Raw genomic sequence first — 24,651 nt, forward strand, 5'->3', positions numbered from 1 at the left:
GCGTCACCCAGGCCGCCACCCTCCCCCGCGCCCCTCCCGTCGCGTAGAGACGTGGGGAAGGGGAGAGCAAGGCGCGGTGCCGGAAGCGGGCCGAGTGCGCCGGTCATTGGTCGGCGCTAGGGACAGGGCGGGCTGCAATTGGCCAGCGGTGAAGAGTCCAGGGGCTTCAAATGAAGACCAGGGGGGCGGGGCATCGCGTGTCCCCGCCTTCTGCCCGCCCCCGACTTGGGGGCAGCCACGCCCCCGGGTGGGAGTGGCAGGGCGGGGAACGTCGCCAACGGCTCCGCGCGCCCGCAGTGGGGCGCGTGCGCATGCGGCCCGGGAGACCGTTGGGTGCCGGCAGAGGGCGCACGCGCGGCGGGTTCTCCGGTTCCCGCCCTCACGGCCCGCGCAGCCTCCGTAGGCTCCGGGAAGAGCGCGGGAAGGGAGTGCGCGGGTGGCGGTGTCGTCTGGAGGGCGCTGCGTCCATCCAGGGGGAACCGAAGAGGAAAGGAGAGTGGGGACGCTCGTCATCGTCGAAGCGAGGCCTCTTCGGGACGTCTTCCGGGGTCTCGGCGCCGGCCGGGGGGACTCCTCCGCCGCCTGAGCGGCTTTACTGCCACCAGCCGTACCCGCGGGAACTCCTCGCTACGCGCCTTTGGACCTAATTAGGGACTGTCCAGACCACTGTCTGCCTGCAGTTCCCCCCCCACCCCGACCCCCCGCCAAGCCTCAGCCGCCAGGGGAGCTAGGGTCGTGAGGATGCTAGGAACAGTCACAAGCGTTGTCCTTTGCCTGCCTGCCTGTTGTCGGCAGGTACGAAAACGACACCGAAAGTCCTTAATACCCACCCTAACCCACTGGGGTCAGTAGTCTGATTCTGCCTTTTTATGCTGAGCAAACCGAGGCCAGAGCTTAAGGGACCCTCCCGGGCTCCAGAGTGGGAAGGTGGCTTTGAGCTGGGACACGCCAGCCTCGGAGGCCTGAGATCCGGGTGGTGTCCTGCTTGTCAGAGGTGGGCGTTGGGAAGGCGTCTAGACTCACATAAGGTTCCTGCCCAAGCCGGCCCTGGCCGCCCTTCCTGCCTCCCTCTAGGGCCAGCCCCGCTGATCTGGCTGCTGGGGGGCGGCGGGGGGCGGGGGAGAGCTTCAAGCAGAGCCGCTTTGGCGTCTGTAACGTTGGGCGCTACCGACCACCTTCCTGGGACTTGGACCGTTCTACTGGCTGGTTTCTTCGGCCGTGACGCCTCCCTTCCCTGCACGCTGCTGCTCAGATCCCATGGCAGTCTTTGGGGTTTCCGCATGCCCCTTAGGAGTTCCTCGCGGTTCTAGGTCTGTTCCGCCCTCTGGGTGATCTCCTTCAATACTGTGGCTGCTGAGATCTCCGCACAGGTGATTCTTGGAGGAATCCACATAGCCCGGCCATCCTTCTGTGTCCAGCTGCTCTGTGGACTTGGCAAAGGTACTTTGACAGGTCCACAACCGAACGTGTCAACTTCTCCTCAGACTGGCGTGGCCTGAATTACCTTCCGAGTGAAACCGAAGCCCGCTCGGACACTTCTCTTTCACCCTCACATGTGGGTTCTAGTAGTTGTTGAATCTTGCTCTTCTCTGCACTGGTCTGGATTATTCTCCAATCCAGATTTCACTCTGTGGTATGTTTGTTCTAAAACACTTATCCACTACCTGTTGGTGGTCGGTTGGGATCAAGTCATTGCCATCTGGCCTTAACCTAGGTTATGCCTAGGTATGCCCTAGGTTCCGCATACACTTCATGGGATTGGGAAGCTCCCTGAGACATGAGATCAATTTAACAAACACTGAATACTTCTGTTGAATGCGAGACTCCAGATGGACTGTAACAGTATCTAGATTTTAGACTGCAGCCCCAGGGAGTGGGCAGGAGGCAGAGAAGGAACTTGAATCTAGCGATGGTAGGGCACCTAGGGAAGGGGAGGATACTTTATTCATGGACATTCCGCTTCTGCCATCGAAACAAGCTCACAGCGTCCGCCAAATGTTGAACACCAAGGAAATGTTTTTAATTGCACTTGGTGAGCAAAAAATTGTCTACACACACGAATGTTTGGCTTTCAATTCTCTTTGACTCCTTATCCCATCAGATCGTGAGACCAGTATCAAAGCAATTCTGGTAATGAAACTGCAGTCACCTTTGACATTCTCTTCTAGTTACCGGCCAGCCAGTCAGCTGTCTCAAGTTATCTTCCTCCAGATCACTTCCTTTTCATTCCCAGGCAAGCACTATCTGGGATTAACTGAAACCACTTCCTAACTGGCCACACCGCCTCTAGTCTACCCCCCCATTCTAGTCCTTCCTGAAAATGACTAAGTGGATTTTCCTAATGTGTTTCTTTGTTGATTAGTCTTCAGCGGCTCTCCACTCCTGACCAAATTAAGTTGGGGCTCTCATCACTATGGACCAGTTTGCCTTCCAACTTTCCTCCTTCCTTCCTTTATATACGCAACACACAGAAGCCTTACGCAGGCAGGCCTTGTGCCTTCCTGACTCAAGCAACAGGGACCATTTTCCCTGCTCCTGTCTCATCTATTAAAATCCTAGTTATTCTTCACAGCCTGGCTTAGGCGGGACTGGGTATATAACAAAAGACAGGAGCTTTTGCATTACTGAGGCCAAGTGCTTTCACCTGAATATAGAGGTAATAATCCCCTTTCATGAAGTCACAGTATAAAGCAAATAACATTTGTTAATCATCTTGGCACAGTAATCTTTCCATCCTACTAACGTTCGCTGAACCAGAATACCTTATGTGTCCCCCCACCCCCAAACACATTCTAAAGTTCACACAAATGATAGTTTATGTAAAAATTTATTTGACCAAAATGTAGAAAAAGTGATACTATTACATATGATACAGTTGCAAGAATCTAAATGAAAGGTGTGCGTTTTATTTAATTGCACAATTTGCTAGTGTACCTTCTGGGTAGTGTGATGCTTAATAAATAGGAGTGAGGGGCAGAGAATTTGGATAAGCTAGAAGCAGGGTGATTTTGTCAGAATTGTAAACTTGAGTTGGCCCCCACACTGCTGGGGAATGTGGAATGTTTCAGCTCTGAGATGTTACCCCAGAAAGCAGAAAGACAACAAAGCCAAAATGCAGCTGTGCCTACAAAATGCTCCATATCCAGTTTAATCAGGAGTTTCTTGGTCTTTCATTAACTTGGTCCTGAAGAAGGAATTAAAGTCCTACATAAGTAAATCTTCAGTTTGCTATTCCCGGAAGTATACAGGAGAGGAAGCGAGGCCCATTGCTCTATGTGTACTTTGCTGTCAGAGAGGACCCTTCTGCCCAGTAGTTGTCAGCATTGCTCAATTATTGATGGCTCGCAGTCTTTTTGATAGGACTTCTCTGAATGAGACTGAATTCTGCCACATTCATTCCTGCTAAGCAGATGGTCTCAGATCAGAGCAGACAAGCAGGGGTCATTATTGGAATAAGAGATCTGCTCCTCAGAGAACTTCAGAATGAAAGAAACCTGTAGAGGAACATAGGATCTATCCAGAAAATATCTGGGTAATTATTACGATGATTTCCCAAGCATTCTCATGCTACCTGCCCAGAGGATGTTTGTTCTGCATGGTGGTGTGTGGGAAAGAGCCAGGATGATAAGGTTGATCTATGGTTTATGACTTCCCACAAGGCAAGCCCTCTTCCCCCTCCTCCCTTTTTTTTATGCTCTGGATGGAAAATCCCTACCCATTTTAATGGGATGGTCCCTGGCTACCTGTCGTGTGACCAACAGTGGCCCAGAAGGTTATGTATTCTGCGGCCTTTTAAGTTCACCTGTGACTAGACACTGGCGTTGGTTTTTGAAAGTATAAGGTTGCCTATTCTCCCAGGAACCAAACGCCCTCAGTCTCTATAGGCGTATGCTCAGTATGAAATACCCTGCCTACCTTATGAATAAATGCAACTTAAAGATAAAAATAGAGCTGAAGAAGCTGGTGCCATTTGAAAAAAGGAAGGAATGAGATTTAACGGGGTGCTCAAAGCTTCTCTGATACAAAATATTTGGTCACGTACTCATAATTTGCTTGACATTTCCAGCAAAGCGAAGATTTCAATAGCAAAAGAAACTTCTTACAAGAGAAGAGAAAGACACAGAGCTCTGGAGTTTCTGTGGGAACAAGACTCTTCTGTTTTGGTTATATACAGTTAAGTTCGTTTAGTGTCTGATCCAGTGTCTGATGTAAGCCCACGTTCTCTTCTTTGGCCTGGGCAAGTTTTTCTGGGGAGGATTAAGAGTGGGGGGAAAAATAAATTAATAAGCATCTAAAATTTTGTTAAGAGAAAAAAAAAAAAAAGCTTCTAAAACCCCACACCGTCGGAGTGAAAGTCATAGCGGAGAAAGTACTCCACATTTAATTATAGCAGAACACCATCTAATAACAGGGTTTGAGTATCAAATACGGGAGTCAGATACGGTTTTGAGATAAAACACAGAGTCTTCAACTAAATTTGAATTTCAGGCACACGACAAATAATTTTATAGTACAGGTCTATCCCAAATGTTGCATGAAACATACTTAGGCCAAAAAATTATTCATTGCCTATCTGAAATTCACATTTAACTGGGTGTCCTGTGTTTTAACTTGGTAAATCTGGCAGTCTGGAGTTAGAACACCTGGATGTAAGCCCCAGCCGTCCCTCTGAAATAAGGCATTTAATCTTGCTACATCTCCGTTTCCCCGTCTGTCAAGGATAAGGACAACAATGTGTGGTGTGGGGATTATCTCAAGGAGATAATAAATGAGACACCCTACAGAACTTCTGAAGTGGTACACAAACATCAGATCTGGGAAACAGGACATTTCTCCCCTAGTGCCAGTTTGGTGGCCTTTGGTAGGAAACTATAATCCTGAAACCCGTTTTCTCCGTTGGAGCTTCTGGGAACGGCCATTTAAATTCCAGGCATAATTGTGTTTTTGTGTCCGTGTGTCCACAGCAATGTAGTCAAACCCCAGAGAAATGCAGCATGACTAAAATCTAAGTCAGATTACGGGTGAATTATTAAATGACTGAGCTGATAAAATAAAAAATTTAAAAACTAAAACAGTGAGATGCCATTTAGAGCTGTGCGTGACAGAGCTCAGGACAGAACCGGTTTGCAGTGAGTGATGGCTGATAAGAGGACTAGGCCAAGAATCATTAAAATACTGGAGAAAAGCAAAATGCCTCCTAAAAATGTGATAGGATCAGCTTGGACATTTTCAGAAAGGAAAAAAAAAAAGGCTGCGAAGGTGGCAATCTTTCAACTACAACCGCTGGGCCTTTCATCCGATGAAGCCCTTAGAACCTCAAGTTGCTACGATCTGGGCGGATTCTGTCAGAAAGAAGGAGTGACCTGGGCCCGACTAATCTGGACGGACGGCGCCAGTTCGGCGTGAGCCAATGTCTCCATGGTCTCTCCTAATCTTTACCAACCAAGACATCGCTTTTGTTTTGCAGAAAAGTGAAGTGGCTCGTTCAGGGTCCCACGGCTGAAATGGCAGGGCTGGGATTCAAACCCAGGCCTCCCCACTACAGATGCTGACCTCAACTCACCACTTAGATTCCCTGGCATCTACTTTGTGGTAGGTGTGAGATAAAATAACAGGTAGTCGTAGATTTCTGTAGCCCTAATCTCTGTACATGAGGCTCCACCTAGTTGCTCAGTTAAGCTGAACGACTGGATAAGCAGGGCTGCATTTATTTCAAAGGGTGGAGGATACCTAGGTCTGGAAAAGTCCCAGGAACAAATATACACAGAGAGAAAACAAAAAACACCCACACCCCTTCATAGGCTAATTTTCCCAGGGGCGGAAGTATGGCAGTGTGTGAGGGGAGTGGCTTATGCAAAAATTCAGGGGGGATGATAGGACACCAGGGAGAGGCTGGGAGTAGAAGGGTGTGGGTCGTTTAAGGGAGATGGACTTTGGAGGGGTGAATACAAAGAACCCACCTGAATAAGAAATCACAGGCTGAGGAATAAGCTACAGTGACAAAAAAAATCGATCGAACTGGAGATTTTCCTGCCACTCCCAGGTCCAAGGGACAGTCTACAAGACTTGACACTAACATGTCAGTGTTTCTGGGACAATTTGGGGGTGGGTACAGAGAAGTGGGTAAAAATATTTGAAACGTGCGTTCTTATGGAAAAACGTATGAGCTTTTGGTCACTTTCAGTGTGACCTCTTAATACCCACAGGCTAATTTTTTTTTTAATGTACCCACAGGCTAATTTATGAGTGCTCACCAAACCAAGGCAAGGTTCCCGGTTCTAGTTAAATCAAGTATGAGGAGATGTTAGCATCTCAGGCAACTTTGTTTGGAACTCAGGAATGCATCCTTTCTCTTTGTCTGGCTTTCCAGCAGCCTCCACTCCCTTTCCCTGCTAATGGGATGCTCTTTAATTCCTTGTATAGTTGTCTTCTAAGGGCAGGGTATAGAGGTGAGGTTCCCTGGTGAACTTCCTCCCAGGACTGGGAGGGCTGGATAGATGTTCCGTGAACAATGAAGATATAGGGGACCCTAGACACCATTCTCAGAGAGTAACACAGAGAACACGTGTGAAAAGGCGGAATAAGGAGACCACAGAATGCCATTGCCGCTTTTTGAATCCGTAGATCAAAACCCGCTCAAGAGTAGCCTCTTTGTAGACACGAGCCTGCCAGTTTTTGCACATTCTGCTGACTCTATTAAGCTGCTTAAGAGGTCGGATGAGTCTCCATTCAAAAACAATTTCTATTTAAGGAAATACTGCTATCGGCACGCAGACAGAGTTCGCTAGCAACATGTTTGAGAGCTCATGCCAAATTGGCGTTTGTTTTCGTATCGTCGGAAAAGAATCATGTGGGCATAACTTTCTTTTTGAAATGAGCTCTTCATTGGAACCACCTACTTTCTGTTGTAGCCACGGTCCAGGGCATCACAGCTACGGCTCAAAAGCGGCAAGGGAAGAACATGAAAATGAGAGGGCCTGGGCATGAGGAGGCCTGTCTTTATTTCAGTCACACAGTCACACAGTCACAGACACAGCAGAGGAAGGCTTGAAAGACCAAACCAGGAGGCAGACCACTGGAGCTTCGAGAAGCCCACGGGACTGTAGGCACCACAGTGAGAAGGCAAACTTCAGTATTGCTAGGACAGAGGGCGGCACCCCAGCTCCCTCTTAGAGAGAGGTCATGTCGTTGAGAGCATGGTCCAGTTCCTCGCTGATAGCTTTGTACTTGAGCTTCTGAGCATATAGCTCATCTAGCGGGCGGAGGAGACAGTTCGGAAGAAGAGGTACAGGGGACAGAACGTGAGGGTCGGAATGGAGTGCCACAGATGAACAATGACAGGAAGGAAACAAAAGTGAGAAAAGAAAGCATGAACTAAAAGAAAGCTGTGTCCTATGTCAAACACACGAGAAAACAAAAGATCAACGGAGAGGTTTCCAAGTGGTTTGGGGCCCTGCAGGGGATTAGCTATAATGAACCTTTGAAAGAATGGAGACTAGAAATGAACACAGCGTCTACCCCCAACCTCCCGCCCCAGGTTATTTCTGACTTTCAGTGATGTCACCCAGTCCAAAGGTTATACATACTTTGGAACAGGGGGATTTTCCCTAATATGGAAACGTCACCTCCCAAACCAAACACTGGACACACAGTCTGGGGAATAAGTTCTGACAGATGGTTTTAGGAGATGTTTGAATCCCAAGATTCTGGAATCTCCTGGTTATTTTATGAAGAATGCGGGACAGAATTTTGTTTTTTTTTTAAGTTGGAACTCTTCAAGAAATTCTGGCATATGTGGGCACCAGACTTGCAGACTGGAGTCTTTATTCAGTCTCTACATTCTCTATGCTTCCATTTTCTCATACTGTGATAAACTCTTGAGCGCTCTGGGAGAGAGCTTCTGTAAAAATGTAAGGCATTTTAAAAATGCAAGGCCTCTCTCAGGAATGAGCAAATTGAAGGAAATTCTGAAGACTTTTAAAATCAGCCATATTTGGGCCTCCGTATTCACATGTGGAGCTAATTAAGCATGAGATCTTTTACTTCTTGAGAAGTGGCGACCCAAGGCTGAATTTGACTTGTACGGTCCTGTCCTGTGCTTCTGACCTCCTGCTGTGCCCTCACCCTGCACTTCACTTTCCTAAGAGGAACAAAGCCCAGCTCAGCCCCTCCACAGACTCCTCCCACTTGCCAGGAGACTGTCCTGCAGGGGGAGGCAGAAAAAAATGCAATGAGATGGCAGTGTCATACCTTCCAGGTCATCAATCGTCTTTTCCAGTTTTGCAACCGTTCTCTCTGCAAATTCAGCACGGGTCTCAGCCTGGAGGAAAAGAAAGGAGTCACTATGATGGCTTCGAGACCAGCCGCAAGAGAAACTTGAACTAGCCGGGTACGGTCACGCTCACCTCTTTCAGTTTGTCGGACAAAAGTTTAATTTCTTCTTCGTATTTATCCTCCTTTTCAGAATACTGCGGGAGAAACCAAAGCGGTACTTTAAAAGAGGGGGGGACCAAAAAAGAAAGAAAGAAAGGAAACAGAAAAAAAAAAGAAAAGAATGTAGGTTCTCTGCTCCTCAGAGAAAAGTGTGTGCTTGAAGCACCACGAACACGCCTAGGAGGCCGAGTGGACACAGCAGCACCTTTCCGGGCAGAAGAGATGGGCACAAGACTGAGGAGCGCATCTGTAGGGGAGCCCTCTGGGATGGAACCTGCGCACTCTCCAGTCTCCCAGCCTCAGGCCTGAGATCGCCCCCTGCCTCAGCACGGAATGCTCCTTTCCCCGTCACTACATGTCAGAAATTATTTTTGTTTCGCCAGGTTCAACTCAGATCAGCACTAGCTAACCTTTATAGCTGCTTGCTCCGTTGCCAGATATCCCCAATCCCATTTTACAGATGAGTAAGGAGTCATAGAGAGGTTAAGTAGTTTGTCTAGTCACATGGCTAGGAAGTGACCAAGCCATGACTGGAACCTGACTCTGGAATCTGAGCTCCTGGCAATCATCATGCTTTATAGCCCTTTGACACGTCACCTGCTTGTAACACATTTCCCAACTTTCCAAGGTCCCTCTGTTGGAGTCTTCAAGCATTGTATTACAGGGCCAGTCTCTTCAACTCAACTAGACTCTGAGCCCTTGAGGAGCAGAAGCCATATCATCGCTGTTACATCTACCCCCATGGCCCAGGACAGCATTTGGCACGCACACATAAGCTACATTTGCTCATCAAATATCTTAGTATCCATGTTAGTACTAATGACACGGCGCTAAACAAGACAGATATACTCCCGGTCCTTGAAACTTACAATCTGGCAAGGAAGGCATATCATTAATTGAGTAATTATGACCAACACGATGAACCACAGGATAGGAAAAGAAGTAGGCGGGGCTATACAGCCAAGAAACTCCTAACCTAGATGTTCAGTGCAACTGGAGGGCCCTGGGGCGCGGGGGGCGGGGGGTAGGGTGAGGAAGAAATAAAGATGGGGAATTCACAGGGCAGGCCACGGAGGGGTGTGTTCATTGTTCCTGATGTGGTTCTCTCCGGTAATGACTGCTTTGGATACTATTTCAGCCTAAAAAGCCCAATTCCACCTCTCGTATCTGCTGCTTGACCTGTGAGAGTGTATTTCTGGGGGATCCAGGGGAATCATTTGAGAGTGAGGCTCTGTATTTATACAATTATGCTCAGCTCTCCCTAGGAAGTGCCTGACCAGGTACCAATCTCATATTCCATCTCCACCCTTGTAGAAGGTGGGGACGAAGATGGCACCAAGACCCCACCGAAGAAGGAGTCTGGCCACTGGACATCTCTTTTTATGGAGGGAAAAACCTTGTGGCTGGGCAGCAAAGCTACTGTTACCAAACACAGGTCAGATCCCTGAGACCCTGGGCATGCTCCCGTGTTCCTTGGGGGGGAAGAAATTAAGTCCAACAAATCACCAACTCAAGCCAGCCACCAACCTTCTCAGAGGCAGCCTCGAGTGATTTCAGATTGTTCGTGACGTTCTTGAGTTCTTCTTCCAGGTCACCACATTTTCTGTGCAGAGAGACAAAGGAATCTGGCACCCTATCCACCCTCATAGCAGGCAGTTCCCCTCAAGGTTTTCAAAAAGGAGGAATCCCCGCTGCCTAGGGCCCCCAGAAGGAATGCGGGGGAAAAATGTTAATGGCTTTTTCTGAGCCGGAGTGCTGTGCACTTATCAAAACCCTGTCGTGCCTGGCAAGGGCACAGCAGGCTGAGGAGTATTTGGAAGGTTTGTAAAGCACTCCTGGGCTCTCGCCAGGGGTGAGGCAACTGGGACTTGTGAAATCTGTGAGTTATGAGGCTGACTCCAGAAGGTGCAACAATGCCATGGAGCACGGGAGGAGAGAGCAATCAGTTTGCACCGGACCCTCCGGGAGGCAGGCTGGAGAAAGGATCCGCCGGATTCCCCTCTCTCGGCGCGGCGGGATGCTCCATGAAGCTGGATTCCTCACCCAAGACCAAGGGGAGACATTCTTGTTCCCCTAGAGCTTGCGTGACTGTGGTCAAGCTTCTCACCTTTCCTCCCCCAGGAATGTGTCCCAGCCAAACAATGACATCAGGAACAAGGCAGTGAAACACGACAGGGAAGCCTGCCTTTCAGAGAAAAATGTTCTCTGAAGAAGGCACAGCTTCCTGAGATCATCCTCTCTGGGAAAATAGGACTTCCCGGCCTCTCTGCTCCTGCCTGTCTCACTCCTATTTCCCAATACCTTTGTGGGAAGAGTCAACACGTAGGCAAGCGCTTCCCAGGGCAGTAAGAACAGACACCCTGTCAGCCATGGGGACGAGGAGCAGGGGCTGAGCTCTGAGTCCCAGATGCCCCTCCACTTGGCTTGAGCACTGGCCTTACCAAGTCGGAGTCAATTCCCAGTGCCACCAACTCCCTCCCGCTCCGTCCCTCTCAGTCCCGCTCTGCCACTCACAGTTCGGACACCTCTGCGCGCTCCTCTGCCCTCTCCAGCTCGCCCTCCAGGATGACCAATTTACGAGCCACCTGCGGACAGAAAGGACCAACTGGGACCCCAACAACCGCGTCTAGGAGGATGCCCCCCTCCCCGCTTGCAGACGGTGAAGACTCTGGCCCTGGAGGGAGGCAGACAGGAAGGGAAGCAGACCACGGAGGCCAGCAGGAGAGCAACAGAACTTTCAAGGTCCCCAGACCCACAGGATTCCCAATGTCAGCCAAACCGTGCCAAAGCACCCGGCTGCGGGACAAAACGTGATCTGACCAGTGGGTCTCCCTACCAAGTCAGACAAGTGCCACAGAGTTCCCAGGGACTTTCTAGCATTGTGGAAGATCGTCTCCTAGCCGAGTGGCCATCTCCGGAAGAACAGATGTGGACGCAGAAGGACAGCTGCCCCAACCAGGCGCTTCCTTCAGGCGGCCCCGGGGCTGTCCCGCTCACCTCCTCGTACTTGCGGTCGGCCTCCTCGGCAATGTGCTTGGCCTCTTTGAGCTGCATCTCCTGGATTTCCATCTTTTCCTCATCTTTCATGGCCCGGTTTTCTATCACCTTCATTCCTCTGCAAGGAGCAACCTTGTCATTACCACCGCCCCCCTCCCACCAGATTACCACCCTCGTATACCTCCAGACACCTGCTCATCCAAGCACCTCTCTGACGCCCACCAAGAACCTGTGCTCCACACAGAAGATTGCAGAGGTGTTCTTCACTTCACCTTGGCCTTCACCTTCACAACTGCCCCACGAGGCAGGAACCTCATCCCCCACTTTGCAGAGGAAGAAACGGAGCCACAGGGAGGCCAAGTAACCTGCTCAAGGCTGCGTAGCTAGTAAGTGGCAGGGCCGGGACTCAAACCCTGGTGATCTGGCTCCAGGGTCCCAGCTCCCATCCTCTACGGCCCCTCACCGACTAGTAAGAAGCGCGGACACGCCAACGGTTACCACAACGGGATGAGGGGTCTGGGCCAGCACGGCTGTGGGAATGATGAGTTCTGCTGCACTGGGGGAGGAGGTGTGTATGGGTCCTGGGAGGCTTTCCAAAAGAGAACACAGGGGAACCCCAGGAGCGTTTCAAAAGCAGGAGTGAATGGAAGCCAGAAAGAGGAACGGGAAGACCAGGTAAGAGGCAGGTACCAACAAGGTGAGGGGTGAGGACGGCCCGAACGGAAGTGGATGCGTCCAATTTGGAAAGGATAGTGTCCCGGGGACAGCTGGAAATCTGCAACGCAGCTGGCTTACCAGGAAACGAGCTCACTCTGGCCCGCACTGCTCGGAGCGCACTAGGGCAGCTCAGATACCCCAAAAGAGGCCAACCCAGGACAACGTACTGATGTGCGTCATGCCTGCCCAGAGTGGAGGACCGTATACGTCTTGCTGTTTAATAATACTTCCATTCGGGCTGTCGCTCCCATTCCTCAAAACGCCCTTCCCATCTGTACAGAGCCTTAACCTCTGTGGACGGGCAGACTTGGAAAACCTTTGCAGCTCTGGAGAGATCAAAGTGGCTTGCCCAACAATTAGTACGTGGCTGTGGAAGGACTGGAATCTAGATCCTCCAATTCCCACGTACAGAATTCTATCAAAACTAGCCGTCTCCAACAAGGGGGTCCCCAAAGGCCTCTGGTGACATGACACAAGTAGGTGGGTTTGGTCAACTCCTGGAAGGGAGACATCTGGCCAGGCTGGTCTGACCGTGAACGCGGGCAGCGGCTAACCCAGGCCCCAGGCACAGCCCCGAGCAACTTGTGGCCGGGCCCTTCACCCTTCCTGGCGGCAGCAGCACAGCCTCCTCGAGCATGCCCAAAGTTCCCGTCTGGGCAACCGGCAGAGTCAATTTCCAAGACTCCCCAAGTAGTTTCTAATCTCCGGTGTATGGGCCACAACAGCACCATCCGAAACGAATCCCCTGGAGGGGTTTATACCAGGAAACCACCGTGGACCGGCCAAACGAGAACCCTGCTGGGATCGTGTGGCAGATACAGAATGACCACTGGCCTGGCCCACACCATCACCGCACAAGGGACCCATTTTCCACCGCACAGAGACGGCTGCTTCTGTGAATTACACAATCTGCCCTCAGTCTTCCAGAGCCCGCGCCGAGGCGTGCAGAGTTAGCCTGCTCCGGAGGAAAGAGCATCCCGCCAGAGCCCCGAATGCATGCCACAGAGGTGGTTTGCATGCGTCCCTGACGTACAGTTGTCACTGCCCAGCAGCCTGAAGCCTGCCTGGCGGCACGGTTAACCAGCATCCATGCACGCGGCCCATTTCGAGGGTGGCCCGTCCCCGCCTCTCCCATCCCCCCCGGAACTTGATATCTGGAGGTGACCAGCGAGATGAGATGCACGGTGGCTTTCAGAGGACACACGAAGCGGCACTCTGCGCACCGGTCTCTGGTGACAGTCCTACTTGCAAGTCTTACATCTACCCATTTTTTAAATTTTCTCTAGCGGGAGTTTCCTTCACAACCACCAGGATGACAAATGCCCCTACGCGGCGTGGCAGTTGACAAGGCGCTGCCGTGCATGGTCTGTGTGTGCACGCGCGTCCACACCACCCGCATTCGGTCTCACCCCGGCTCTGGGAGGTCAGCCCCGCGGCACAGTCCCCGCTTCCGAGAAGCCAATGCCGAAGCTGCCAGGCTAGAAGCATCCTCACCTCTCGCTCTCATCCGCGGCCTTTTCTGCCTCCTCCAGCTTCTGCAGGGCTGTGGCCAGTCGCTCCTGAGCCCTGTCCAGCTCCTCCTCAACAAGCTGGATGCGTCGATTGAGAGCGGCCACATCCCCTTCGGCCTGGGGAGATGAGAGGTGCAGCTGGGTTAAGAAGGAAAAGGCCAGACGGCACCAGGAGTCCCCAGTGCACACGGCACTCGTCCCTCGGTTACCACGCCTCCCCTGACAAAGCCCACCCGGGAGTGCAGGCAGTTAAGGGATTCACGCTCCCATGTGGAGATTTCTGTATGATCTTCCCTGAAAATGTTCGGGAATTTCCACCTCTCGGTGACAAAGGTGTGCATCCCAGGACGGGTTGGGCAGCCAAGTCAACACGGAAGAGAGAAGAGTATATACCACAGGAGGTGAGAAGACGGTGCTGGCCTCTCTGGGATGCCTAGAGAGTAAGGCCACCGGTGCCCTGGCTCCACCCTGTCCCATAAAAAGCTCCGGCGGGGTGGGGGGCACCTGGATGGCTCAGTCCAGTAAGCAGCCGACTTCGGCTCAGGTCATGATCTCACGGTTCGTGAGTTAGAGCCCCACGTCTGGCTCCCTGCTGGTGGACTGAAGCCGGCTTGGGGCTCTCTCTCTCCCCCTCTCTGCCCCTTCCATGCGTGCTCTTTCTCTCCAAATAAATAAATAAACTTTACATAATAATACATAAATAAGTAAAATAAAAAGCTCTGCTCCCAGTCACTTCCACGGCAAGATAAATGCAAGCATATGGAAGCTTCAGTTAAATGTTGGCCACACAATGTGAGGGAGGAGAGCAGCAGGGTCCAAACACAACCTTGAACGAGGTCTGGCCCAGAGATGACGGGACAGACAGATGTTAAGGAAGGAAGGAAAGAAAGAAAAGTTGGTTACAGGCACGAGAGGGATGTCTGAACAGGGATACTGGCTTTTCAAGGTATTTTCACCTACAAGGAAGGCAAAATGGTGGCATACATAAAAGCAGAAACTCCAGGCTCATAAAGTGCTAGGTCAGAATCCCTGTTCTGCGTAGCCATGTGGCATCGGGCAGGTTGCTTCACTGCTCTGAACCACCCCCACCCTGGTCCCGGCACCATGAAGACCCATAACTGAAGGGTGTGGCAGTGACTCTACCCGGCATGTGGGAAGTCCCACAAAAGGACAGCTCTTACTGCCATGATTTCACCTCACTTAATCCTCTAGTGTTATAGGGCCACCTGGGTGGCTCAGCCGGTTAAGTGTCCGACTCTTGATCTCTGCTCAGGTCACGATCACACGGTTCGTGGGTTCGAGCCCCACGTTGGGCTCCGCGCTGTCAGTGAGAGCTTTGGGATTCTCTCTCTCCCTCTCTCTCTGCCCTTTCCTTACTCTCTCTCACTGTCTCTCTCAAAAGTAAATAACTTAAAAAAAAAAATCCTCCAGCATTTTACGGTGGGGAATCTGAGAGGTTCAGTTAGGTGAAGTGATTCTGTTCAATGTCACAGAACTGGTGAGAAATGGTCTCACGAAACCCAGCCCCCCGCAAGATCTTCCCTTGTTAAACCCGAGTCCTCTGGGGCTTCGAGGCCAGCCACCCTCAGGAAGAAATACTAAAGAGCTGGTGAGATTTGACTCAACTGAGGGAAGACGTGTTAAGCTACACTGGCTTCTTCATATCAAGACAAATAATCTCTGAATGGGGAAAACCATAAAAATTAGCAGGAAACCACTGCCTTCCCTCTGAATTTTTTAAAAATATTTTTCTATCAGTTTGTGCTAGATTTGGTTTTATTTTATTAGTAATTTTTTTTAATGTTTGTTTATTTTTGAAAGAGAGACAGAGCGCGAGCAGGGGAGGGGCAGAGAGTGAGAGGGAGACAGAATCCGAAGCGGGCTCCAGGCTGGGAGCTGTCAGCACAGAGCCTGATGCGGGGCTCGAACCCACGAACTGCGAGATCAGGAACTGAGCTGAAGTTGGACGCTCAACCGACTGAGCCACCCAGGCTCCCCCCCACTGCCCCCTGAATTTATACAGCAAAAAAAAAAAAAAAAATGGAGTAAAAGAATGAGGCCAGAGATGCTGAAAAACACAGAGAATCAGGAAACTTTTCTCAGCTCCAGAGTCTTAGCAGCAGATGGAGAGAAAACTCCCACAGGTGTCTCTGATCGCAACTTCCTCTGTTAAAACCACCGATGAACTATTTTAAGAAACTCACCCACCCCTTCCAATGAGTGGGTGCCTTTTATTCTTTCTGATGACATGATTCTTTAACTCCTTCAGCAACAGGGCAGGAATTGATTTTTTTTTCCCCCAACAGTTTTTTAGCACATGAGCAAAACCTCATCATCAGCACCACTACCTAATTCCAGAACATTCTCATCACCCCTCCCCAAAAGAAACCCCATCCCCGCCAGCAATCAAGGAATTGCTTTTTAACATCAAACAAAGGTGCCTGACTCATGAATTGTCTTCAAAAAAATAAAAGCGAGGCTTTCTTTACGTGGGGAATTCTGAGTCCTGATAACCATGCTTTTTGGCACACTTTCAACCGCCTGGAATTGAAAGAACGCTGATACATAGGAGGATATACATCCATACATATATATGTATTTTTGAAAACCTGCTAGTCACTGCTAGTCATTTTGGGCTCCACCCCTTCCTGCAATCAAAGCTTCTACACTCTACAAAGGATTTCCCTTATAAGGTAAAAGAGGCTTGCTAGATACATGTGGCAAAGGAACAGGAAGATGTCGGTTAATCACACAAAAATCTAAACGAAACCAGCTGTCGGGAGGAGACCCAGAAGTCTGCCACACGCCGGCTCTTGGTTTTCTCCACAAGAGACTGAGAAAGGTTTTTTGTTGTGTGTTTTTGGGTTTTTCTTCCCTTCTCTGGGCTCAGTTCCTTTGCCCAGGAACTTTTCTTCAGACTTCCCCATCCTGACCAAGAGGCGCATGCTCTGAAAAGCAAACTTTTTAAGAAGTCCACAACTTTCCAAAAACATCTTTCCTCCCAACTGGACTGTCCTCCTCCTATGTCTTGGCTCGAGGCTGAGGGCCATTTTTAAGCAGAAGTAATCGTCCTCCAGCGAGATGACTTGGGATGAGATCAGAGGGAGGGTTATGCCGGTTCCTTGTGTGAAAGAGGCCAAACCAGCTACTGTTTGAGGCTTGCACCAGGTTTCTGAGGCCTCTTCACGCCAGAGCAACTTACAGGATTAAACACCTCCACTCAGGCCAACACTGAAGCCGCCTGGGGCTCGCCTCCAGCCTTGACAATACACATGACACCTTTTCCACTTCTGGGGTCCTCACCCTTCCTCTCAACACTCCAGCTTTCAGGGGCCCTGGGCCCTCTCCAACTTTTTTGCACACCTAAGTCCCTCTTCCCAGCAAAGCCTTATTCTAGAACAATGCTCAACTTCCATTTTGAAGCCTACCCCACCGAGCGGCGGCTTCCCTGTGATGCTCCCACAACAGAACACTGAACCCCTCGGGTAGGCTAACCAGCCCTGTTTGTACCCCTCACCTCCATCAGACTGTGGGCTCTTCTGAGGTTACAGGGAGGGGAAAAATAAGCCCAGGAACTGAGCACCTACTCGGCGCCGGGTGCTCTGCAGTGAGGTTTTACTCCTGGGACCCTCCCAGCTCTCCTAGGGGGTCGGTACTGTCCCCGCTGCTTTACAGATGGGGAGACGCGTTCCTAGCGGTTAAGTACTTGACGGCGTTAGAATCCAGATCTCTCCCCAGCCCCAGGAGTTGCCACCATCTGTCCTGCCCCGAGGGGCGGTCAGAGGAAGCCGAGAGGGCGAAGAGGGCGCCTCCTCGTTCTGCCCCATTATCTGTCTCCGGCCCCGCAGCGTGGAGCGAAGGCACACAAAACCGTCTCGGGTCCAGGGCCCCGAGCTAACATTCCTAGGATCCTTTGGGAAGGCGGGGTCCCGCGGCCGTCGCTCGGCGGCCGTTCCAGCAGGGACCAGCTGGGGAGGGAAAGGCCGGCGGCTCTGGGCTGAACTTCCGCCCCCCGCCAGGAGCCGACACGTCGTCGCCGCGCCCCTGGGAACAGCTGGGAAAGTTCAGCTGGAGCCGGGAAGCCGCGTAAGAAGGGAGAAAGTGCGACGGCCCCTCACCCCCCCCTCCCCCGAGTCCGTGTCGGCCAGTCCAACCCCAGACAATGGAAGCTCAATGTTTCCACTCTCACTTCCCGCTCCTGGGTCCAGTCGCCGGTCCCCCCCACCCCACCCCCTACCCGGGACCCCGGCGCCAGCCCGGAGTCAGATGGCAGCGCGGCGCCCCCCCCCATCCCCTCCCCACTCCGGGATCGCGCATCCTCCCCGGCCCCATCCCCCTATTACTCGCCTGGCCAGCCACGCCCGATCCGGAGGCGGCGCCCCCTCCCCCGCCCCAGGTCCGGGCCGGACGATCGCGGAGGAAGGGGTCTCAGCAGGCCGCCCGGGGAGGGGGGGGGGGGTGCGGGTCCGCGATCCCGGAGCGGCCAGGCCGGAGGGCGCGAAGGCGGGCTGGTGTGGGGGAGGGGGGGAGGACCGGGCAGCGCGGGAAGCGGGCGGCGCGGGGAGAAGGGGAGAAAGGAGCGCGCGCTGGGCCGGGGGGCGCGGGGCGCGGGCTCTCACTTTCTCGCGCCGCTCGCGCTCGCCGTCCAGCTCCCGCTGCAGGCCCTGCGCGCGGTCCTCCGCCTCGTCCGCCTGCTGCTGCAGGGCCTGGATCTTGCGTTTCACCGCCTCCAGGGAGTTGAGGCCGGCCATGGCGCGGAGGCGCGGAGGCGCACGCAGCGGGCGGCGGGCAGCGGCGGGCGCTCGGCTCGGCTCCGGCTCCGGCGAAAGCTGCACCAGCCGCGCCCCGGCTCCCCGAGCCTTTGCCTGCGCCGGGGCCGCCCCCGCCTCTCCCCGCCCCCGGCCCGGCCGCCGTCGGGGCGATGAGGTCACCCGGCCCGGCCGCCGACGTCAGCACCGCTGGGGGAGGGCCTGACGTCGGCACCGCTGGCCACAGCTGCTGGAAAGTGCCCCTTTTCGGGACTTATTTGGAGAAAGCGCCGGGAGGCACCGCCTTCTCCTCTTCCTCCTCCTTCTCCTCCTCCTCCTCCTCCTCCTCCTCTTCCTCCTGGCGCTGCCCGCCCGCCAGCCCGTCCGGCCCCGGGGCTCCTGCCCGGGCCAGCCGCGGGCGTCCCCATTACTGCGCACGTACGTCGGAGGCTTTCTTCTCCGTCAGCTCCAGCTTCTCCTGTGCGTCCTTCAGGTTCTCGGAGTATTTGTCCAACTCATCCTCCGTCCCCTTCAGCTTCTTCTGGAGGTGCGTCAGCTCCTCTTCTACCTGGGGACAGATGGGGGGACGCGTCAGCCTGGGGGCCACGTGCCCGAGGCGCAGGGGCGCCCCCCACCCCCCATTCACAAGAGCCGTCTCTCTCCCTCTGAGCCTCAGTTGCCTCATCTGCACAACAGAGATAACAACACTAGGCACCACTCTAATGCTACCTGTTAATAGGGTTTTTCACATTCTTCCCACCACCTGGGACCAGCTGTGCTTATCTTTTGGGGCGGGCGGGGGGGGGGGGTGTCCCAGATGCTCTCTCAGAATCAATCACAGCTTTTGGGAAACAAGGCCTGAAACCATTTCCCAGGAACACACGTTCAGGTTTGCATCCCAGTTTCAGGGGTGTGGCCTGCTGGTGATCCCCGGTTAGGCAGAAATAGGACTCTCATACTCTGGGCCTGGACTGTCCCCCAAGCCCCAGCCTGTACCACCCCCCCCCCCCCCAGTTCTGCCTCCTACACTGGCAGCCAGAAAAAATTTTAGAAAGCTTATGTTTGCCCTCCCCCTGCCAAGAACTGCTGTGGCTCCCCATTGCCCAAGAGAGTGGTTCTCAGACTGTCTCACAAAATACTCTGAAAGATTGAAGGGCTCAGGCTCGCTCCACTCCTGTACTTGGGGGTCCTGGCCAGAAGAGAGATGCCCCCACAAAGACCATTTTCTTCGAAGGCAGAAGTTAAACCTTTAAAATTATTGCACATCTGGCTTATGTTCATTTTAATTAAAATGTCCCCTACTTCCCCCCAATTTTCAGTTCTATTTGTTTACCTTGGAGACTTGCTGCTCTCTGGGCACTCCCAGTGTGAAAAGTTCGAGTCTGTGGGATACAAACCACAGGCCCCCTCACCTCTCCCTCTCCATCGCCCTCCACCACACCAGTTAAGAGTCAGCTTTCTCCATCACCTCCAGGCTGTACCTCCCTCCCCTACCCCTAACTCTGGTCTGGGGTGGCCCGTCCAGCTCGTGCTTTGATCTGACTTATGTCCCCGGTCCTGTCCATGCTCCCAGGATGGGCAGGAGGCCCTCACTTCATCTTCCTGCTTCCTTTTCCCAGCAGGAAGCCCAGAGAGGTAGAATGACTTTCTCCAGAACACACAGCACAGGATTTGAATCCACTTCTGAACAGGCCCTTAGGCCAGGCCTGCTTTCCTGCATCCCTTTCTGACTTCCTTCTTTTCTCTAAATTCCCGAAGAAGGTATGTTAGAAACGCTGATGTGACTTCTAGGTCAAGCTCTGAATCTGATCTGGGTTACACACTCACCCCCGAGGTGATGTCTAAAATGTGCCAGATGCTGTGTGTGTGTGTGTGTGTGTGTGTGTGTGTGTGCCCGTGCAAATTTTTTTTTAAATGTTCATTTATTTATTTTGAGAGAGAGATAGCGTGCGCGCAAGTGGGGGAGGGACAGAGAGAGAGAATGTCAAGCAGGCTCTGTGCTCCGTTTCACAAACCGTGAGATCATGACCTGAGCGGATATCAACTGACTGAACTGCCTGGGGGGGGGGGGGGCGCCGGTATAGATTCTTAAAAGGCCCCCTGTCCCGTCTTCAGGGCCACTGAGTGTCCTGCTGCTGAGCTAGGGAGTGGGGAAGGGAGTGGAAGGAAGGACCTTCAGGCAATAAGCCCAAAAGCCTGGCTCCAAATCCCAGCTCTATGATACCCTGTCCCCTTTTCTGACCTCAGTTTCCTCATCTGTAAAATGGAAGCCTTGATGTGGTTGGTGGTCTCTGAGTGCCCCAGTAGCTGCTGGGAAACTTTTGCCTTGACTGAGAAAATGAGCCAATTTCCTTAAAGACAGGTCAGCGTGACCCAGCGTCCACCTGACTTCCTCTGGAAGGATCTGTGGGGTGCAGCATTTCGTAGGTGCCACCTATGTGCCCAGCGGAGCGCTCTCTTAACGTCAAAGAGTGAGAGCAAGTTCTGGAGCATTGGGTTCATCCAGGTGCTGAGATGGTTGAGTGTTTGACAACATTTTCCGGCAACATTTGGACAACAAGGGGCGGGGTCTGGGGTAATGTGGGCAGGGCTCCATGAGGCATTTAGAATGTGCCAGGCACACTGAGGCGCCTGGGTGGCTCAGTCGGTTAAACGTCGGACTCTTGATTTTGGCTCAGTCATGATCTCACAGTTCAAGAGTTCGAACCCCATGTTGGGCTCTGTGCTGACGGTGCGGAGCCTGCTTGAGGTTCTCTCTCTCCCTTTCTTTCTGCCCCTCCCTCATGCATTCTCTCATAGAATGTGCCAGGCACACTACAAGTACTGTTTCACTAAAGCTCCATGTCACAGAAGGGTAAACTGAGTCCCAGAATGAGGAAGGGACTTGTCCCCGGGCCGTACAGATAGGGGCTGACTGATTCCACAGCTGCTTCGCTTGACTTGGAGGCTACCCATGCCCCCTGCCCAGTGCACCCTCTTCCTGCCTACCTTCCACATCCTGCCCCCTCCCCTGAGCAGCCTGCCCTGCTGCCCTGGGCAGAGCCTTACCGCCCACCTTGGACCCTCCCAGCCCCTGTCCCTCCCTCTGGCCCACCCCTGACTGTTGAGGCAGGGAGCGTCCCTCCATGTCTGGCTCTGTCTCTCCCAGCCTGGGCTCCCCTGGAGTTGCCTCGGGCTGAGGTCCCTCTGAGCCCCAGTATCACTCAGCATGGCACCGGGCCCAGGGCTCCCCGCGGAACCCCAGGGGAAATGCGCAGAATGAATCAATGACACAACCCCAAACCCTTCAGCGGTTGGAGCCAGGTATGAAAAATAAATAAGACTGACAAACCGGGTTTCTTTCTGTCTGTCCGGTTTCTAAGCACAGAGTGTGTGTTAGTGTATGCACCTTGCTGGGGTCGGGGTCGGGGGGCGGGGGTCGCGTGGCCTTGGCCTGGCTCTGGGAGGTCTCTGACAAGTCACTTCCTTCTCTGGGCCTCAGTTTCCCTGCCTGTAAAACAGCTGGGAAGGTCATGGACTGCACACCTTAGTCTGTGTAAATGGGGCCTTAGGGCAGGGCTGAGGCAGGATGTGGGGTCAAAGGCCACTTGTGGCGGATGTCACTGCCCTGGGAGGGGAGCGGGCAGGAAGCAGGGGGGGCTGGGCCTCCTGGTCCTGTTCCCACACTGGACAAACAGGGCCTAGAATTGGGATTTTGCTGCAGGGTCCCCAAGGGTCAGGCAGGCCCCACGGCCCACGCTCTTTGGCCTCCTGAAGCATAAAGGCTCTCCAGGTAAGTTGAGTCCCTCATTGCCTCCTGCCTCTGTTCCCAGGCAGGACAGGCCATCCGCCCCATGGGAATGTGGCTTCTGCTTTGGGCCTCTGGAATCTTGGGTTCCATGCCTGGCCATCAGAAGGTAGCCTGTGCCCCATTTCACAGATAAGAACACTGAGGGTGCAGAGAGGGGCAGCAATGTGTCCTGAGTCAAAGTTAGAAGATCCAGCCTGGATTCAAGCACGAGCCCACCCCAGTGGGTGGCTTCGTGGAGAAACAAGAACAGAATAAAAATCCAGCTGAAGGTGAGAGAACCTGTCCCTGCTTTGGAGCCATACAGCTGGCTGAAGGCTCTGAGAAGCCTTTCCTTTTGAATTTGTGTCTGCCTGGGGAGATTATGCTGTATCAGTCACCCACACCTTAGTGAAAATTAGAGCCATAAACTCGCTTTTCTCTGAATCCCCACCTAAGCATCTCATGGCAAGGGCTAAATGATGGATGGAAGCAGGCAGCTCAGGGCCAGGACAAGAGGGGCGGCTGTATCTGCCAGGGAGGGGAACCAGGAGGGAGGAAGGGAGTGTGGCAGGGAGCGCTGGGGCAGGGCTGGCCTCTCCCAATGTGTCACAGGCTCTTAGGAAGCCCGGGGAGACTGGGGGATGGGGAGGCCCAAAGGGGAAGTAGGGTGGAGCAGGAAATAATCCTGCATTTATTGAGTGCTTACTCTGTGCGGGGCACCGGGACGAGGGCTCCACCTGCAGTCACCTCTCATCCTCCCATGGTCATGAGGGAAGCACCACGGTCACTTTCCTGTCTCAAACGTGGGGCCACTGAGGCACAGAAGGCCTTCCCTCCAGGGCGCCCCGCGACCGGGCTGTGAAACAGGGCCAGCCTGAGCTCACAGCCTGCCCTTTTCCCTGCCAAGCTGGCCTGGCGTATGGGCTGGGCAGGGCTAGGAGTGTAGTGTCACTGTCCTGGGTGGCTCCCGGGACTTATCTGAGACCCTGATGCCCCTGAGGGCTGGACGGTTGAGCCTGGGGCGGTGGATGAGCCCTGTGGGGGGCAGGGTGCTATGGAGGAGCAGCACCCCCTTCCCTCCTCCCTCTGGCTGATCTGGCCGCCCAGACCCAGACAAATGACTTCTGCTCTGCCCCAAGCCCTGGCCTTGGGACTGCCCAGCCCAGACCCCTGCCCACTGGCCACATTAGCTCCCTGATGCACCCCTACTGCCAGAGCCTCCTGGAAAGCTCGTCTCTGGAGCTCTGAGTCCAAGGCCACTGCCTGTCACTGTCGCCCCACCTTTCCCTTCTGGGTTCACAGCAGCAACGTCAGGGGCACCTGAGATACACAGAGATGCATGGAGATTCTCAGCTTCACCCTCGAGTCTCCAGCTAGCCCAGTCCCCAGACTCTCACCCGCTTCCCCCAGCAGCTGGACACAGCTGGCCCCACTACGCACCCACACGCGGCCACCCTTCCTGGGCGGTCACCAGTGTGGACCCACGGTCCACACATACCTGGGTATGCGCTGACATGGGGCCAGGGTCACCCACACTCACGCACAGCTCCACACCCTGACACGCGCACACATACACACCGATAGAAACAATCACCCCAACGTGCACACACACGCCAATACAAATAGAGTCACCTGAACACACACACGCTCTCCCCGACACACACACATTCCATTGCTGTCATGTCAACTTTGGCACAAGCGCACGGCCTCTCGCCCGCACACACGAGCCCACGGTGACACCACCACCAACACGCTGGCAGACTCGCAAACACACCCTCACATACGGTGTTGGCCACACCCCCTCCTAGCACACACTTCCACGCTCACGCCCTCGTCCCAACACACCTACGCGCACCAGCTTGCACACGCGTCCGGCGCAAAGACCCCTTCCTTGCGCTCGTGCTCACGCTCGCCCTCTCTCTGTCTCTCTGTCTCTGTCTCCGTCAGTCTCTTTCTCTCACTTTGCTCACACTGGCCCTGCTGGGGCCACCTCTCTCTCCCAGCTCGGGGGCCCTGGAAAGACAGTGGTCCCCCTCGCTCCCAGCCGGAGCGTCGCCCCCTGTCCCCCTCCTGACTCCGGGGACCGAGGCTTCGGAGAGTCCCCCCACCCCGGCCCAGCACCCGGCCTCCAGGCTGGGAGCAGCCCAGAGACGGCAGTGGGCAGCCGGACGCGGCCCAGCCGTCGGGGCCTCACCTGCTTGCGCTTCTCCTCGGCGGCCTTCTTGTCCGACTCGGCCTGCTCGGCGCGGTCGATGGCGTTCTCCTTGTCCAGCTTAAGCATCTGCATCTTCTTCTTGATGGCCTCCATGGCTGGGCGGCGGGTGCGGGCGCAGAGGACTCTGCGGGGTGGGGGCTGCGCTGCGGGTCGGGTCGGACTGAGCGGCCCGGCGGGGGCGAGGCCCTTATAGGCTCCGGGCGCACCGCCCCGCTGCCGGGCGAGTCCTGGAGGAGGCCCAAGCCCAGGCCGCCGGGCCGG

The 24,651-nt window shown here is 53.8% G+C and overlaps 1 protein-coding gene across 4 annotated transcripts; it reads right to left on the reverse strand.

Moving 5' to 3' along the window:
* Positions 1–2,811: 2,811 nt before the first annotated feature.
* TPM4 (tropomyosin 4) lies at positions 2,812–24,609 on the reverse strand. Of its 4 annotated transcripts, none has more exons than XM_027038211.2 (9): positions 24,370–24,571; positions 18,849–18,974; positions 13,642–13,775; positions 11,431–11,548; positions 10,948–11,018; positions 9,961–10,036; positions 8,406–8,468; positions 8,251–8,320; positions 2,812–4,247 (listed from the first exon to the last, which is right to left on the reverse strand). In XM_027038211.2, the coding sequence occupies exons 1-9, from the start codon at positions 24,481–24,483 to the stop codon at positions 4,165–4,167; spliced, it is 855 nt and encodes a 284-aa protein (XP_026894012.1). In that variant the 5' UTR covers positions 24,484–24,571; the 3' UTR covers positions 2,812–4,164. The 4 variants fall into 4 exon arrangements, with proteins under 4 accessions (XP_026894012.1, XP_026894014.1, XP_026894013.1 ...); XM_027038212.2 differs by lacking the exon at positions 2,812–4,247 and adding an exon at positions 6,983–7,252 and having other exon boundaries at positions 24,370–24,609; XM_027038213.2 differs by lacking the exons at positions 18,849–18,974; positions 24,370–24,571 and adding an exon at positions 18,278–18,557.
* Between the last annotated feature and the right edge of the window lie 42 nt (positions 24,610–24,651).

This window comes from Acinonyx jubatus, chromosome A2 (assembly GCF_027475565.1).
Source record: "Acinonyx jubatus isolate Ajub_Pintada_27869175 chromosome A2, VMU_Ajub_asm_v1.0, whole genome shotgun sequence".
NCBI classification, from domain to species: Eukaryota; Metazoa; Chordata; class Mammalia; order Carnivora; family Felidae; genus Acinonyx; species Acinonyx jubatus.

What these genes read in the sequence shown, in the direction of transcription:
- TPM4 (XM_027038211.2), bottom strand. Translation starts at nt 24,483, where the DNA reads ATGGAGGCCATCAAGAAGAAGATGCAGATGCTTAAGCTGGACAAGGAG. An exon ending in TCGAGGCTGCCTCTGAGAAG is followed by an intron (nt 8,469 to 9,960) that starts GTTGGTGGCTGG and finishes TTTCTCCCGCAG; the next exon opens with TATTCTGAAAAGGAGGATAA. An exon ending in TGTCCGACAAACTGAAAGAG is followed by an intron (nt 8,321 to 8,405) that starts GTGAGCGTGACC and finishes CTTTTCCTCCAG; the next exon opens with GCTGAGACCCGTGCTGAATT.